At 37.1% G+C, this 15,938-nt stretch overlaps 1 protein-coding gene across 2 annotated transcripts; it reads left to right on the top strand.

Moving 5' to 3' along the window:
• The first annotated feature begins 227 nt into the window (after positions 1 to 227).
• LOC122063827 (nuclear pore complex protein NUP85) lies at positions 228 to 15,504 on the top strand. 2 transcript variants are annotated; one of them, XR_006135484.1, is made up of 19 exons: positions 228 to 746; positions 1,916 to 2,018; positions 2,220 to 2,330; positions 2,476 to 2,562; positions 3,655 to 3,726; positions 3,857 to 3,913; positions 4,682 to 4,801; positions 4,896 to 5,096; positions 5,234 to 5,344; positions 5,436 to 5,473; positions 5,626 to 5,782; positions 11,792 to 11,893; positions 12,027 to 12,083; positions 12,282 to 12,428; positions 12,552 to 12,622; positions 12,745 to 12,832; positions 14,051 to 14,107; positions 14,869 to 15,128; positions 15,211 to 15,504. XR_006135484.1 is itself a non-coding variant. In XM_042627534.1 (19 exons), the coding sequence occupies exons 1-18, from the start codon at positions 349 to 351 to the stop codon at positions 15,061 to 15,063; spliced, it is 2,172 nt and encodes a 723-aa protein (XP_042483468.1). In that variant the 5' UTR covers positions 228 to 348; the 3' UTR covers positions 15,064 to 15,111; positions 15,211 to 15,504. The 2 variants fall into 2 exon arrangements, 1 of the variants encoding a protein (XP_042483468.1); XM_042627534.1 differs by having other exon boundaries at positions 14,869 to 15,111.
• The last annotated feature ends 434 nt before the right edge of the window (positions 15,505 to 15,938 follow it).

Here is a 15,938-nt window from a genome sequence, read left to right as displayed (position 1 = left end):
CAATTTTTGTATTAAAATTAACAATCAATATGTGGGGGAGCTTAGGGAGGCTATTAACAAGAAAACAATCGATCTATAATTCGGTTTCGTGTATAATTTACAGGACTCTAGTTAATCTATCTTTTTCCTTGTTTGAATATGAAAAAAAAAAAAAAAAAAAACTTAAAGCATATGTCCGGTCGAACCATATTCGATTCCAACGTCTATCTGCTGCCGGTTCGTCTATTATCATTTTCTCACGACTTCAGGGTTCAGACTCGAAAAGCCCTTCGAAAACCCTAGTCCCATTCCCGCCTGAAGTAGGGGATCAAACGACCACTACCGATCCCGGTGATTTGCCAATTGAAAATGCCCGGACCTGTGTTGGATTCAGGGAATGCCCTAGTTCCATTTCCGCCGGAAGTTCGCGATCCAGTGGTCTACACTATTCACCACGGCCTCAAGTCCCCAGTTCATCGCCTCTCCATTTCATGGTCTCGAGGAAACTGCCTTCGTGTCTCGGTTTTCCGCCAACATAGTAGTATCCCTGACTCCGGCGGAGATGATTCTGGAAACTCCAACGAAGAAATTGGCGGGAAGGTTGTGGAGGTGAAGCTAAGCTCTGGAAATGGAGAGATTGATGATGCGCATAAGAGGAGGATCGCTTATGGCTCTGTTTCTCCTTTTGCGCTTCTCCAGAGTAGGAAGAATTATGCCTTCATGCTCTCCAAAATGCCAATGCCTTCCTCTTCTTTTCACTTCGACTGGTAAGCTTGGACGCTTAATTTAGCACGTTGGAAGAGAGTTCAGTTAGGGTGGAATTTACTTGGTTTGACATGAATTTTAGGTGTAGAAGGAAGGAGGTGACATAAGGAATCCAACTTTCTCACTGTTCACAGTACAGGAGACTGTTTACTTTCAAAGTTGACAAACTTGTCTCTAAATGGAAGATTTGATATATTTTTTTACTCAACAATTTTGTCTGGTTTTAAGCTATGAATTAAGCAGTCGGTGGATTAGAACTTAGGAGAAGGATGAAGGCGGGATACGATCCCAAGAGTCCAAGAGCTGGCCACCTTGAAAGTGGTCATTCCCTCCATACCTTTCTATCTGTTTTTAATCATAGATTCATTTGTGGAGAATTATTGTTTAAGGTTCATCTTCTAAGAGCGGTGGAGGGTAGACAAGCAAACCCACCCCCACCCCACCTTTTCCCTTCTTCTCTTGAGGCATACCTTTGTCTCCGAAAATAGGCATCTTGGGGTACAAAGGGATGACACACAAAATGTTGTCTTTGAACCATTCCCTTTTGGGTGAAATTGGCAATAGCCTCTTGTCCAAAAAATTAAAGAAAAGCAATACTATTGCCTCACTATGAAACGGTAGGCTGTTATATGCAGTGATACATAAGACTCTATTCCCATTAAAAAATAACTAAAAAAAAGATGGTCCAGATATTTACTTTAACAACTGTATCATGTGGTATGATTGCAACCAGGAACCATAGAAATTTTTGACTGGGAAATTACGGCATCCAAATGTTCCTAGTATTTAGGACTAATTACTGGAATTACAGTGTAATGGTTTGAAGAAATTTGGAGTCTTTAGGGCATCTCATTTGGTTGGTTTTTAGGGCAGACATCTCCTAAGCAATTGAAGATGGTAGACAATTCTTTGTTCTAGAGAGAGTAGAAATTCATGATGTACAGAATTTGTTTCTGGTAATGGGTAAACTGCTCCATTTTCTATGTCTTATGTTTTTGTTTTAATGTTCTTTGACAATATGCATATCAAGGCTTTCAGAATGCTTCTATGATTTTTGTAGACATGATACAAATTCACTGATTTTCAGCATTTTATCATGCACCTATACTCTTTTTCTTTTATTCTTTTATTTATTTTTTGTATATGTAATCACATCTTTTCAGTCTATCAGGTTGGAGAATGTCATGGAATACAGTAAAGAAATTAATTCTCTACTGGGGAACCCAAAGCTGCCTCCTAGCTCAGGAATTGAAGACCCAAAAACAGTTTTAAAGGTGATTCAGCATAGATTTAAGTAGTAATAAATGCTTATATATATATATATATTTAGAGAGGGGTGGGGTTTGGTTGTCAGGGTTTGTTATCAACTAAATCCAAATTTAGTTATTTGTAGTAACACATCCTTGATTGTACTCTTATTATTTTCTAGGCATGGAATTTTCATGTGTCCAACCTAATAATTTTGCTTAATGCAGATTGTTGAGGAGCCGACCTCTTTGAAGGCTGCATGGGAATTGATGGAAATATTTTATGTTGACAAACAAGCACAAGCTTGGCTCCCAGAATGCCTTGTCGATTGGTTAGCAGTAATGATCTTTCTTATGATTCTAATTTTTTTTCCAAGAAAAACAATTTATTTCTATAGGGACCATTCTGTTTTTGTTTCCAATCAAATTGTTGATGCAGAATGTTCCACCCGGAAATAAACTATGATGAAAACACTACCTGCAGGGGTACGATAGCCTTCTTTCAGGAACAGAGTCAACTACAGTTCATTCAAAACTCGTGGATCTACAAAGAGAACTTTTCAATCAACAGGTTTGTCTGCTATCTGATATTCCTAGAATATTTTATTGCTTAACTAGTATACTGGATCTTGTTTTTAGGAGGCAGTGGCTTGTTAATAACATGGTGGAAACCTTGATTTTGTAGGTTGACAATCAAGAGAAAGAAAACTTTATGAATGAAGGAAAAACATATCTGATTCTACAATAATGTTACAGGAAGAGAATCAAACTGCAGCTGTTTACAACTATTGATTAGCTACATCTGTCTAACTTGGAATGATATAAAAGCTCGTCTTAAACCCTACTAAACAGGATCAAACAATTCGTTAGAGTAAAGTAATAAAAGGAGTAAACTTAAACAAAAAATAACTTGGGTTAAAGATAGGTAAATATAGGGGCTTTAGTTTGTCTATTTGAACCAGAGTTCTGCCCATTGGTCTTGGCATAACCTAGTCCAAAAAATCAAAATGGAATAAGGGAGAAGGCAATCCTTGAAGGGGACCTAAAATGAGAGGAATATAGCTCTCCCATGTTATTTCTACAGCTCCTGGCTATGTGGTCTTCTTCTTGACTTGGATCTGGCCATCATCTCCATGTAAGTGACAGCAATCTCTCCTACATCACTGACTTGAATAATTCAGTCATTGGGCTTGGTGGCCTTCATGTTGCAGACCCTTAGTGATGTTGTAAATTTCTTTTATGTAACATTGTAATTTAAAAATGTTACATGCTACAAATCCAGCTGCTTGCTCGACCTAACAAGTTATTATGTGAGAGCTAGCAACTTATTCTGTCTAGCAACTGTTCTTCTTAATCCTTTTTCTTTAACAGGGGGAGTGAATATTCTATTTTTAAGCTGGAATTACTTCTTCATTTTGCTATAACTTTTCTTCTGCCAGAAAATTTGTTTCTTACCAATTCCCCAAGCTCTTTGTGTACTGTCAAAGATGATCCTTAGTTTTAATTGATTTCTGTTTTTCTCTTTAAAACTTGTTACTTTTACCAGCTTGCTAATATTTAGTGCATTGGTCACTAATGTAGACTGTCCTCATATAGGCCATGTCCATAGCTTTGTTGAACTTTACAGTACAAAGAACTGAGGGTGTCCTACTTTCCTATGCAGGCCACAGAGGATAATCCGAAATATTGGGAGGGAATATCATCAGCCCTTGCAGTTGGTTGGCTTGAGATTGTGGTAAGGTGTTTTTGTGGGCCTATATTTCTTCAAAATGGTCTGTTGTTACTCTGAACAGTGGAAAAAACAAAACAGCTATTGTTTATGGCATGCTTGGAGGAAAAATGATTGATGATGTTCCTTTTTTCAGGTGAAATTACTAAGATTGCATGGATCATATCAACTGGATCAGCTTGGAAATCGTGAGGTTTGTCATATATCTATTCAATTTAGATGAACACACTTTGCATGGTTTCATGGTTTGGTTTGGTTTATAAGCCTGTTGGCTATTGCACCGGAATAGGGTTATATATCATCTTATGGAGATATTGTTGGAGTGGATTTTTTATGCTTAATGATAAGATATTTAGGAATTTCGGAGGGCATTGAAGATGCTTTACCTGGGTAACTCTGTAGTCTGTAGACCCAGTTGTCAATGTATGGTCTTGGCTTACTTTTTTTTTTTTTTTTCCCTGGTAAAGTCTTGCCTATTATTAGTCTTGTCTTTTTTTGGGTAATTACAATTATTTAGCTTTTCACTTGCAACATCAAGGTGGAATTTGAAATGGGAGAGAATAGTTTCTTGAGTTCTTCGATCCCTATAACCAATTAGCCATGCCTTTTCCTTTTAGGGTTGTGCAATAACTATGAAGCTGCACATAACAAACTGGGAGTGCCAAATTGAGACAAGCTTGAGAAAAATCATATCCGAGTTACAGATATCTATATAAAAATAACTGCTTTTTATACCCTTATTTCATTTATCTTCTGAGTATTAGGACACATCAACATTTGCATCGATCTACAAAAACATTCACATAATTTTTCAATCTAACCTGCCATTTGTTAATGTTCAGGTAGCTTTTGATAACCATGCCTAGACTTTTTTAAATATGTAAATATTTTTGAGTTGACCTTTTCTGAAGACAACTGATGGGATCTTATACATCTTGTTAATTGATTGTATTTGGGACAGGCAGAGAATGGATTGGTAGAGGCCATTGCTATTCTTGTCTCTAAAATGCCACGTATGCGTCCTGAATTGCGGGATGGAAGTTTAGGTGAATGCTACAAAACAAAGCCTGATTTTGTGAAGGTATTTGTTGAATAATCCTTCTCCTTTCTCTCCCCTCCCTTGCCATATTCCTTTATTTTTCTGGTTCATGGTGTTTTTGTATTTGATTGCCTAGGCATGGGAAAGATGGCGAGGACAAATAACCAAACTAGACTGCAGTGGCTTTTGGGTGAACTGTGATCACCACCTGACCAGGGAGGGATTAAAGAATATGATACAAATCATGCTAGGAAATGCTAGTTATCTTAATGCTGCAACTGGCCACTGGATGGAGTTGTTCATATCCCACTTACTCTATGTCAGGCCATTCAGCATGGTCAGTTCCTATTGACATCCACTCTTGTTTTGGGCTTTTCTTCCCCTCACACACCCATGCACACACGTGCATGTGTGTACACCCCCCTCTTTTATCTTGCCATTCTATATGCAAATTATTTTTTAATATCTTATCAGGGTTTAGAGGGCATGTACTATTTAGCTCAGAAGTGCATGCAGTCCAGAAAAATGTCCAAAACTCATAGCTTGATGGGGCTCTTCCTTGGAATTCTTGGAGAGAATACTGAGGTGAGGAATGGACTGTGCTCACTGTTAGTGTATAATCCACTTTTATTTGGCTTCTTCTGATATTGTATCTTTTCTTTTCTTTACTGTTTAGGTCGTTCTAGCTGAATGCTCAAGAGCATTTGGTCCTTGGTGAGCTCTTTAACCCTTTCTTTCTTATTTTTGTGTTTAATGTCCTTTATTTGGTGTAACCATGGAAATCACTTACTAAAGACTCTGTTATAGATTACTCTTTATTTATTCGTTTGGCCTTACATTCAACTTTATGTTTTGCATTGTGATAGGATGGTTGCACATTCCATAGAGTTATTGACGGCTGGGAACAATCAAGCAGAAATCCTTCTCCATGAAGAGCGCTATAATTTGGGAGGAATTAGTATGGAGGAGCTCTATCGCCTTGTCTATGCTCAAGTTCTATCTTCTCATGCATTAACTTCGCAAGTGAGTATTAATCACTTGAATAAGGATTGATTTTCTGTTTCATATCCCTTGTTATGTTGTTGGATGGCCTCAATGTAGGATTGGGCGCCTAAACCACCTATCTATTCCATGTCCATGACATCCAAACATTTCACATACTATAAATTCAGTAACTTGTAGAATTCTTCCTTGAGTTGTTATGCATCCATTTTACTTGTTAATGGCAGTGAATGAACAAGAGATCAATAAACCAGTACAACAATGGCAGTAAAACGAAAATGAACTTGAAGTTGATCCACCTGGCTTCTCACTGTAGGGTGTCAGTAGGATCAAACACCAATCCCTTTCCATGATCACACACAATGCGTTTCTTGATTAAACACAAGAGATCTTTAATGAAGAAGAAGCAAGCAAAACTTTTCATTAATCAATTTTCGTGTACAATGCTAGGCCCCATTACAAACTTATATAAAAGACTAAAAAATACTTAAACATTGAAAAGGAAAGACCTATCCAATCCTTAATTAATAAAATAACCTAAAATGACTAGGAAACTAAAATAATAAAGGAAACTAACTCGAAACATAGTCAAACTTTGAGCCCTAACATGCCTATACTTATGTTTGATGTGGACTCATGACAATTAAATAAATAATTAAAGACAGCTTAATTGAATCAACAAAGAACCGGTTCAATTAAACTATCCCAAAACAACTTAAAAATAAACTAAGTCCTAATAAAAGCAAATTCGTTTGCGGCCTTAATATTCATAGTTTAGGTCCATTAAAGTGGCCTATTGCATTGAAAACCCTATTGACCGAAGGCCCAACATGTATACAACCCAATCCCCCAGGCTTATATCTTAGCAAACAAGCCATTTTTGGTGATATATCTGCATCATCTTGTTTCCTAAGCTAGGTGGTGTTTTTTGCTTTTGCAAGTTTGTCCACCAAAGCATTGATTGATCTTGTGATCCAGCATGGCTGGATCTGGATCCGGATCCAGATCCAATCAAAGTCCAATTCACATATAGGGGATTTGATGAGGTGATGCAGTTGGGCGTGGGATGATTTGAGAATAATTAGTAAATTGATTTGTTTCCTTTAATTGTTAGTGTAGGGTGTGGTCAAGTTAGTAGAAAGATTGGATTGTTATTTCAGTTGCCAATTTAGGGTAGTTACCATTTTTAATTAGCTTTCAATGTTATGCTTTTATTTTTCTTTATATGTAATGGAGAAGAATTCAGATTTTGAAGAATTAAAACTTGATTGAGATTTGGATTGGGTTTTGTTTGAAACCAATGGCTACCGTAAGTTGTGTGAAGCTCCATCTCCTTCCCTGATCTCCTTCTCTCTTTTCCCTCTCTTATCTTCTTCTCCTCTCTATTCTTTATTGTAGTTACTGTTTACTCTTATCTGGTAATACTCTGTTTCTGGGCAATAGTTGCAGCTGTACTCAAGTGTTTCGTTCTCCTTTATGCGTCATCTGTTTGGGCTGAGATTTTGATTGAAGGCTTCCTTCTCCTGGGCAACTGAAACCCTAAAAGATAAGAGTTGGAGCTGCCCTCTGTTGAAGGTTTCGCACTGAAACAGAAACCTGCCTCCCTTTCTTCTGCCATGTACAATTTGACCAGATTAAATCTTTGTGCTTACCTGTAATTTTGGAAGCTCTTCAGTTGCATTCAAGAGGGCCTTGAGTTGAGATTTAAGCTCTAAAATGTTAACCTAATCTGGGTGCAGATGAAGGAGTTCTGCCCATCGTAGCAGGTATTGTTCTTCCGCCTCTCGTTTCCTTCAATCGGGAGGTTGAAGACAACTTGATGCAGATTGATAACCAAATAGACTTGTTTTTATTAGGAATGAGCCTAGGGTTGAGTTGTATATGTGTTGGGCCTTCAGTCCATGTGGTTTGGAGTGTAGTGGGCCACTTTTATGGGTCTAAAAGAGGGGCTCTAAGATTGAGTATGAGATTACTAGTTGGTTTCCTTTTTAGTTGGGTTTTGATGAGGTTAATTAGTTTCTAATTTCAGTATTTCTTATTTCCTAGTTTCTATTTTTAATTTTAGTAACTAGAAGACTTGCTTTTATTTAGTTTCCTATTTCAGTTTTGGAAACTAAAGTGAGTTTCTATTATTTGTAAACCCCCATCATTATTATAAATAAAGGAGAGGGCTCCCATTAAGCCCCACGATTTATTAATGAAAAAAAAAAGCTTGCTGCTATGTCTCTGCTGGGACTGTTGTGTGTTTGATCACAGTGGAAGGGAGTGGTGTTTGATCCATTCGGCTCCTTGCGGTGGGAAGCCCAGGATGATCTGATACAAGTATTTTCTTCTTCTTCAAGGTTATCTACAAGACTCTATTGCTGCCTTACTGCTACTGGTATTTAAATCAGTACTTGTTCTCAGTTCTGCCCTGAATTTTCTGAGTTAATTGTGCATCGGTCCCTAAATTTCCTAGAGCAAATCAGCCATCCCCCAGGGCTGTTCTTTGGGTCGAGTCTTCCTCTCATTAAGGACTCCCTTCGATCCAGTTGTGGTCCCCATCTGGGCTGTGGTCATCATGTTATCAGAAATCTCTCTTTTTTTTTGTCCTATCGTGACTTTACCAGGACAGAATCTGGTTCGATTGTTTGGACAGTCCTATTCTGTTTTCTGTTGTGTCTTATATTGATTTGGGTCTGTTAGCATCCTAATACTACTGCCGAATCATTCTTACTTGATCATTACTGATCTGTTCCAAGTCTTATTGGGTGTTGAGATCGATAGCTGCTGATTACTATATTTTCTGTTGGTCTGATTTTATTAGTTCTATATTGGCTGGTTCTGGTTGTTCTTTGATTAAAAGTTCTTGTAGTTGAGGCTTGGTTAGTTCACCTATCCTAGTCTACATTACAACCACTCCAATCTGGAGTGATTTGTCTTTTTATTTTTGATTCTTCTTTCCAAGATTTCCCTTTCCTATTCCCATTAACCACTACTGTCCTTATTTTTGCTCCTCCTTCCTAATTTACCCCTTTCACCTTATTTTCTAAGTTGAATTCCAAAGTAATTATGACACTGCCATCGTTTGCAAATTTCTGTTTATTTATAATTCTGTCATTCTGTTCTTGGGTTCAATTATTTGGTAATTGGGTGGGCCCCTAAGCGATCCGAGTCCGATTTTTGGAACCCGGATCCACATCATGAGGTCTGATTTGATCAGATCCAATGAAAAACTGATCTAATCTGGAGAGAGACTAGTTCCAGTTGGATCACATATTTGCATTCTAGATATTCTATTGAATCATGGAGCAGGTTGAATACGTCATATGCTAAACTTCTGAAGGATAGTATTGTGAACCTTATCACCTTTTTTTTTTCCTCACCTCTATCCGGTTCCCTTATTCCCTATTTGTCTTCCTTGTGGAGTCTTGGAAAATAGCGTAGCAACCCTGATCAGAGTTCCCTAATTCCCTATTTTTCTTCCTCGTGGAGTCTTGGGGTATAGGGTAGCAACCCTAATCAGAGGCAAGGACCAGGACCCCAGTATATTCAATATTCGTTCATCATCCTGGGAGTTGCAAACTTGTCTCTTAGATGGCAACTCTTGGCGGCTAGAATAGCTACTCTTCCTGGCAGGATCTTCTTCACTACACATTCTTTTTAGTATCTTTTTCCATTGGAAAAAGAAGGGAAAGCGATGAAAACAGTGAGATTTTTTAAGGAGTTTAAGAGTAAATCTCTAACGGTTTTGGAGAACTATTTTTATGTCTGTTTAAAGAGTGAGATATTGCTGAGATATGAATCTGCTTATTTGGTTTTGGGCATTGTGCAAATTTAGAATTGTTTATCTGATTTGAGACACCCAAAGGAAGGTATAAGCATTCCACCCATTGACTACCATAGTTCAGGCACTGAAAATTGAGTTTAAATCTGCCTCCATTGTTGGAGGAATCTAGCCCCTAAACCCTAGTTTCCCATGCTTCCTGGAGTATCTTATGTTTCTTCAATCTTTGATAATAGACTCTGGATATCCCACCAAGCTGATTGGATCTTCATTGTTTACGGAACGTAGATGTAGTCCCTATGGCCTGCTCTGGGTATACTGTTCCTTTTCCCCAAAGGCTCAATATATGTTTCAAAAGGGCATACTACCAGAACAACCTTTGTCATGGCAGTGGCATGTAGCTGCTTTTGGGAATTGTTTTGGCTTTGCACATTTGCTATCTAACTGAGAAATAAAGTAATACCGTAAGCGCACGGGTCATGTGTAGCTATGGGTCGATCACAGGGATGTGAGTTATATGGAAAATTCAATTCTAACATAGGCAGAATGTACTAACTAATGGGGTTGTCACAAATTAAAATAAACTAAACTAACAATGGTGAAAAATACAAGAATTAACGATGGAATTAGATTAAACATGCAATAATAAAGTTAACCTAAGATTTTGAATTAGATTGAATTAATGAACCTAAAATTATGCAAGCGCTAGAGAAGTGTGAAATTATGATATGGGGTGCACACAGGAAGTAGAATCCATCATGAGATTTAAGAACAATCTACAAGCAATCTAGCCCTATATCACATGCTTGAATAGGTCAATAGGAAATATGGATTTTTAAATCTAATATCTCCCATGATTTATTCAATACATACATAGCATTAGATTATAAGCAAGACCGTATTCGAAGTTGGAAATTACGCATACGAAAGGTAATCAATGGTCTACATAATTTTGGCTTTGCAATAGGGTTTTGGTTATATGGAATTAAGAAAATGGGCATCAATTGCTTCCAAGTTGCTCTTCATCTCATGGTTTCATCCAATTCCTAAGTTGCAAGATTTAGTTAACCATGGGGATGAGGAAAGATGAAGAACAACTAGAAAATGGACAAGACATTATATGAAATTAAAAAGAAATTAAAAAGAAAATAAAAAGAAGTCCTTTACTGAATATGTACTGCAAAATCCAAGCTTAAGAACTTCAAACTTCAAACTTCAACTTCAACTTCAACTTCAATCTTTGCTTACAACTGAAGAGAAAAGAAAAAGCTAATTAAAAAAAAGCTTTCTCAAAATTGTGCTTCTCAAGTTATGAATTAGGTTCCTATATATAGGTTAAGGAGAGTGTGTTAGAAGTTGTTTAGGAATGGGAGAGATACTTGTAAGATAAGGAAGTGGAGAGTTAGAAACCAAGTAGGAAAGACAAAGATACTTGTAAAAGAAAGAGGGAGAGGAAGAATGAAACCAAGAGGCAATAGGATTTGGAATAGAGAGTTACGTATAGGAGAGAGCAGAGAGATAATATAGTTAATTTTTAAAAATTCTGAAATTCAACTTAAATTCCAACTTAGCCCAAAACGGTTTTTTGGCTATATTTCTCCATCCTGACCCCGGATTGATTCGAACCGAGAATTAAAGATGTATCATTTTAAATTACAAACGCAATGAGCCCAATATCCAATATGTTCCGGCGAACTCCTCTTCTTCCAAAATTACCATTATGCCCCTACACTGGTGCAAGTCCTCTTGTGTCCGATTCTTCTTTGTTACTCAATCTCTTGGTCAAACTTCTAAATTGAAGTGAAATTCCTCCTTTGCTCTTGATTGCTTTAATGAAACTTCTTCCCATCTTGCCCTTGATCACATGTGAATCGATCCATCGGTAAACCGGTGTCTAGATTGCATTGGATCCTCCCATTTAGCATCTTTTATGCGCATGATCCTATAACCTGCAAATGTGAGAAAATCACATTATGTAGTCACTTAAAACGGTCATGGATGTATAAAATACAGTCTAATCATTATCTATGCTTGCGATTTTTGTTTCTTTGAAATTGTTTAGTTAATAACTTTATCTTTTGCTCACAGTTAGCGTGTACCATGAGAATCTCCGTCAAGTCATATATCTAATGTAGACAACTGTTGCTTTTTGTTTTTTTGTTTTTCCCCATTTTTTTTTTTTTCTTTTGGTTTTTCTTTACATGCCTACTAATATCCAGGTTATATGAAGAAACTAATTGGCTGATTTGGCTTCAAATGTTCAGATTGCTCCAATTTATTTGGGGTCATGCAGAAAGCAGGGAATGGATTTGTTGGAGATTTTATTGTATAAGCAATCTGTGCAACATAATCAGATGCTTCTTAAGGTTTCTTTACTCATAAAGTGGTCTTTTGATTTAATCTTTGGTTTTTTTATGCATAAAAAGGAATCTCTTGTATCTTTAGCTCTGTTTGATTCTATGTTTTTCACTGCAACGAAAATCCTGCATCTCAAAACAGAATCTGGAAATTTGCCGGTTATATGGACTTGACAGCATCAGTTCAGGCATTATGAAGGTATTTCAAATGTTGTTAGCACTTGTTCATTGCCAATGCCTCGTACTAGGTAGATTGCAAGATTTTTTTTTTTTTGTTTCAACAGCGGTGACTGACACTAATTGTAAAGAAAATTATCTTTTCAAAGTTGAAGTGTAAATATTGCATGAACTTAATTTTTCTGTACTCTTGTTCACATTGCTTTTCTTTATTGGACAGATTGCTGGAATATACCACTGGAAGCATGGAAGGAAAGGGTGTGGGGTCTTCTGGCTACAACAAGCTCGGGATGAATTCCGGCTTAATAGAATTGCTCGACAGTTGTTTGATTTTGTGGGGAAGTCAATATCTGATGAAAGTTTCAAGGTACTTCTTTCATGTTTTAATCAACTGAGTTGAGGGCAGTAAATTCTATCAACAACATTCTAAAGATCGTGTATCTTGATATTAGGATTTGATTTTAGTCCTTTGGTTTTTCTTTCATGACAGCGATGGGAAGGCTTGATTGAATTGTTGGGTTCTGAAACAAGAACTGCAGGCGGTCTTGAGTTTCTGCACAAGTAAATATCCTGCCATCCTTAAAGTTGTGTCCACTGAAGGGAAGATTCAAAAAATGCTTCCTCATCCTTGCCATCTGTACCCTCCATTTGTCTCTGACATTTGTGATCTTGATTTGCAACAGATATAGAGATTTCAAGAAGTCCCTTCACCAGACTCAAGGTGGAAAAGTTACTGATGCTGCTCGACAAGCAGTAGATTCGCTTATGCAGGTATTTTTATGGAAGCTTTTCTTTATACTAATCAAACTACCATTGTAGAAATAATTGGTGATCAAGAGGGGCCTATTTACCTTAAAAATGCACTTTTTGCACGTTGACTGGCTGCTGGAATATCTAAACATTAACTGTGCTTGTCAGAGTTATTATCACCAACTGTTAGTGATTGTAATTGCGTCACAGGCTCGAGGATATTAGGATTCTTGAGTGAGCAGGGGGAGGGAGATAGTAAATGAGTCACCCAAAGAGTTAATATTTCCAGTCTGATGTAGCATATGTTGCTTGCTTCATTTGTTGGAAATGATCCATGTAGCTGGTCCCATTTAGCTGAGATTTTTCTATCCTACTGAACTGTCCCACTATCCTTTTACTTTCATTTCTCATGTTCTATTCTGACCCATGGTATAAAGTATCTCCGATATCGATACCAATACCGATACGATACCCTCCAATACGCATTTTAAATTTAGCCTACCGATATGGTGACCGATACCGATACTTTAATCCTTGATCTTTAGCATATCTTATCATATCTCCAATACAATACGATACCCTCCGATATATATCTTAAATTTAACCGACCGATACGACAACCGATACCGATACTTTAATCCTTATTATTTATCTGACCTCAGATTTCCATTTTTTGTTTTGCTACAGATCCATGTACCCAACTCCATTTAGTTGGAATAAGGCTGAATTTTTTTTTTTTGTCTTCTTCTTAACCGAGTTTTATGATTACCATAAGGCTGAGCCCTTCTTCTATACACATAGAGTGTTCAGATCAAGGGTGCAACCCAGGCTGAATTTGGGCTTAAATCAGACCAAACTGAGCTGAGCTAGGCCGGGCTGTGCTTGGGCTTATTTGGTTTGAAATTTATAAATTCTTGGAGCCAAGCCCATCTGACTAGCACTCCTAGGTCAGATAATTGGTCTTTGAACGACTGTTGTATGGCTCTTCAGACCTAGGAAAGTTAGGATGGCTCTTCAGACCTAGGAAAGTTAGGAAATTTATAGAATCCCATATTCTCATCACTTAATGAAATTCTTGGGGTTTTGATGAGTTTACTTATTACAAGGAAGAAGTCCATTGATCAATTAGTCTCCATTTTGAGTTGATTAAACTTTTGAAGGTTTTTCCTTGTTGAGATTTTAGGCTGAGAGATTTGACTGATGAAGACACTTGTTGGTTTTTTATTTTTTGCTTTGCAGCTTATGAAAAACCCTTCCACTCCACAGCGTTTCTGGTTGCCTCTTCTGCATGATTCGGTGAGTGATGAGAATAATTTTCTATGTTAACATTTGATAAATCTGTGTCAGTGATTGCATAATATATATATATATATATATATAGTTTTTAAAGGGTAGTTATCCATGTAACAATGGAAGGTGATGTTTATGAAAATCAGAAGATAAATAGGAATCTTCAATTTTAATAGTTTTTTAAATCTGAACTGCCGGTTCACACTCAAAGTTGGGAGAGTGCACAGTAATGCCAAGAGTAACAGTACACATGCATGGGCTTACACGGGATATGTGCTCATACAACTGGGGGTATTTGATTGAATTAGACTAAGAAAATTGACACGTGGTTAATCTAGACCATGTCCTCCCTATCCAATGGTAAGAATGGACATATCATCTGTCCATGTGCCAGAATAGATGTCATTGGCCGACAGCATGGCATCGTTGTGATTTGAATATATATTATATGTCAGTAAGGTTTTCTATTTGAAGCACCTAATTTTTTTGCTAGGTTGGTGCTCCTTTTTTCAGCCACATGGTAGGATAATATGGGCTGATCAAGAGCATCTCAGGTAGAGGACCAGATAGACAATTGGCCATAATCTTGGTCCTTCCACTGACATCAACTCTAGGGTCCACCTGTAATGAACCTTCCCCTTCTTGACAACAGCCATAATGGAAAATGACTCAATTTGTGACTCTTGCACGTTCCATTGGATTCTTTCTGCTTCATACACACACAAACACATTTTGCAGTTTATTAATTATATAATTTATGTTTGCAGTTGAAGTTGATCAGTTGGCCAGGGCGTCCTTTGCTGAATGTTGCCCAGACTCATACCTTGTTGAACAAACTGCAAGAGTTGTCTTTCGCAAGGTTGCAGCCAGACTTCTCCGAAGTTGACTTGCCTCCTCATGCCCTTAGCTCTGTCAGACTAGCACTTGCCACAAATCTTGGCCGTGCATTCCTGGAGGAGTGATGATCTCCAAACTTTTGTAATATAAAGATAATGACATTGGTACCAATTGTATGTATATACTGATGGTATATCTCTATTGCTTCCATTTCTCTTCCTTTTCCATCCACATTTGGAAAATTTTCTCATATCTTGGCCTCTTATTTTCAGGAAGGTTAAAATATCATTTCGTTTATCAGAATGATGCTGATCTGAAATATCAGTGGATCGACTGAGTGGAACCAAGTAACTAGGGACTACAGAGTTGAGGTTCCAAGTCTTGTTTGATTTTCCTGGGTATCTTGGCAAATTTGAGTTTGTCCAGGCCTGATTAGTTAAGCTTTGTAATGTGAGGTTGTACTTGATGAGAAGGATAATAATCAGTTAATGATGGATATGTAATTTAGTGACTCTTATGGTAATCGTTTTATGTTTGCCATAGTGATTTGGATGTACATTTGTCAAGGCTGTGTTTTGTTTTTGTTTTTGTTTTTGTCTTTGCTTTTGTTTTGTTTAGTTTAGTTTTGTTTTGTTTTTTGTTTTTTTGTTTTTTTGTTTTTTTTTTGTTTTTTTTGTTTTTTTGTTTTTTTGTTTTTTCTGGTTAGTGTTTGATAAATGCCTCTTAATCTTTTTGACAAAGCGTCTAGTAATAAGGATATGTTTTCCTCTCATCTCTTCTTTTTCGGTCATTTCCTGATAATACAGATCAAAGTAACTTTCCAATGGTTTCCTCTCGGGCTTTCTCTCAATTCTTACTTAAGTATCAGAAGCATCTGAATCTATTAAGACAAAACCATTATTATTAACTATATTTGCCACGTGGTATTTGGATTAGGGTTGAAGGTTTCCTGGATCAGCAGGTGAAGGGAAAAAGAATTAGATCCAATGTATCAGGTGAA

Source organism: Macadamia integrifolia, unplaced genomic scaffold (assembly GCF_013358625.1).
Source record: "Macadamia integrifolia cultivar HAES 741 unplaced genomic scaffold, SCU_Mint_v3 scaffold1467, whole genome shotgun sequence".
In the NCBI taxonomy this organism is placed as follows: domain Eukaryota; kingdom Viridiplantae; phylum Streptophyta; class Magnoliopsida; order Proteales; family Proteaceae; genus Macadamia; species Macadamia integrifolia.
Note: the sequence above shows the minus strand (reverse complement) of the source record. Positions and strands in the feature narration are given on the sequence as shown.

Coding starts and splice junctions, on each gene's coding strand:
- LOC122063827 (XM_042627534.1), top strand. CDS start 349: ATGCCCGGACCTGTGTTGGATTCAGGGAATGCCCTAGTTCCATTTCCG. Junction 5,783..11,791: donor CTCATGCATTAACTTCGCAA/GTGAGTATTAAT, acceptor TCAAATGTTCAG/ATTGCTCCAATTTATTTGGG. Junction 11,894..12,026: donor ATAATCAGATGCTTCTTAAG/GTTTCTTTACTC, acceptor ATCTCAAAACAG/AATCTGGAAATTTGCCGGTT.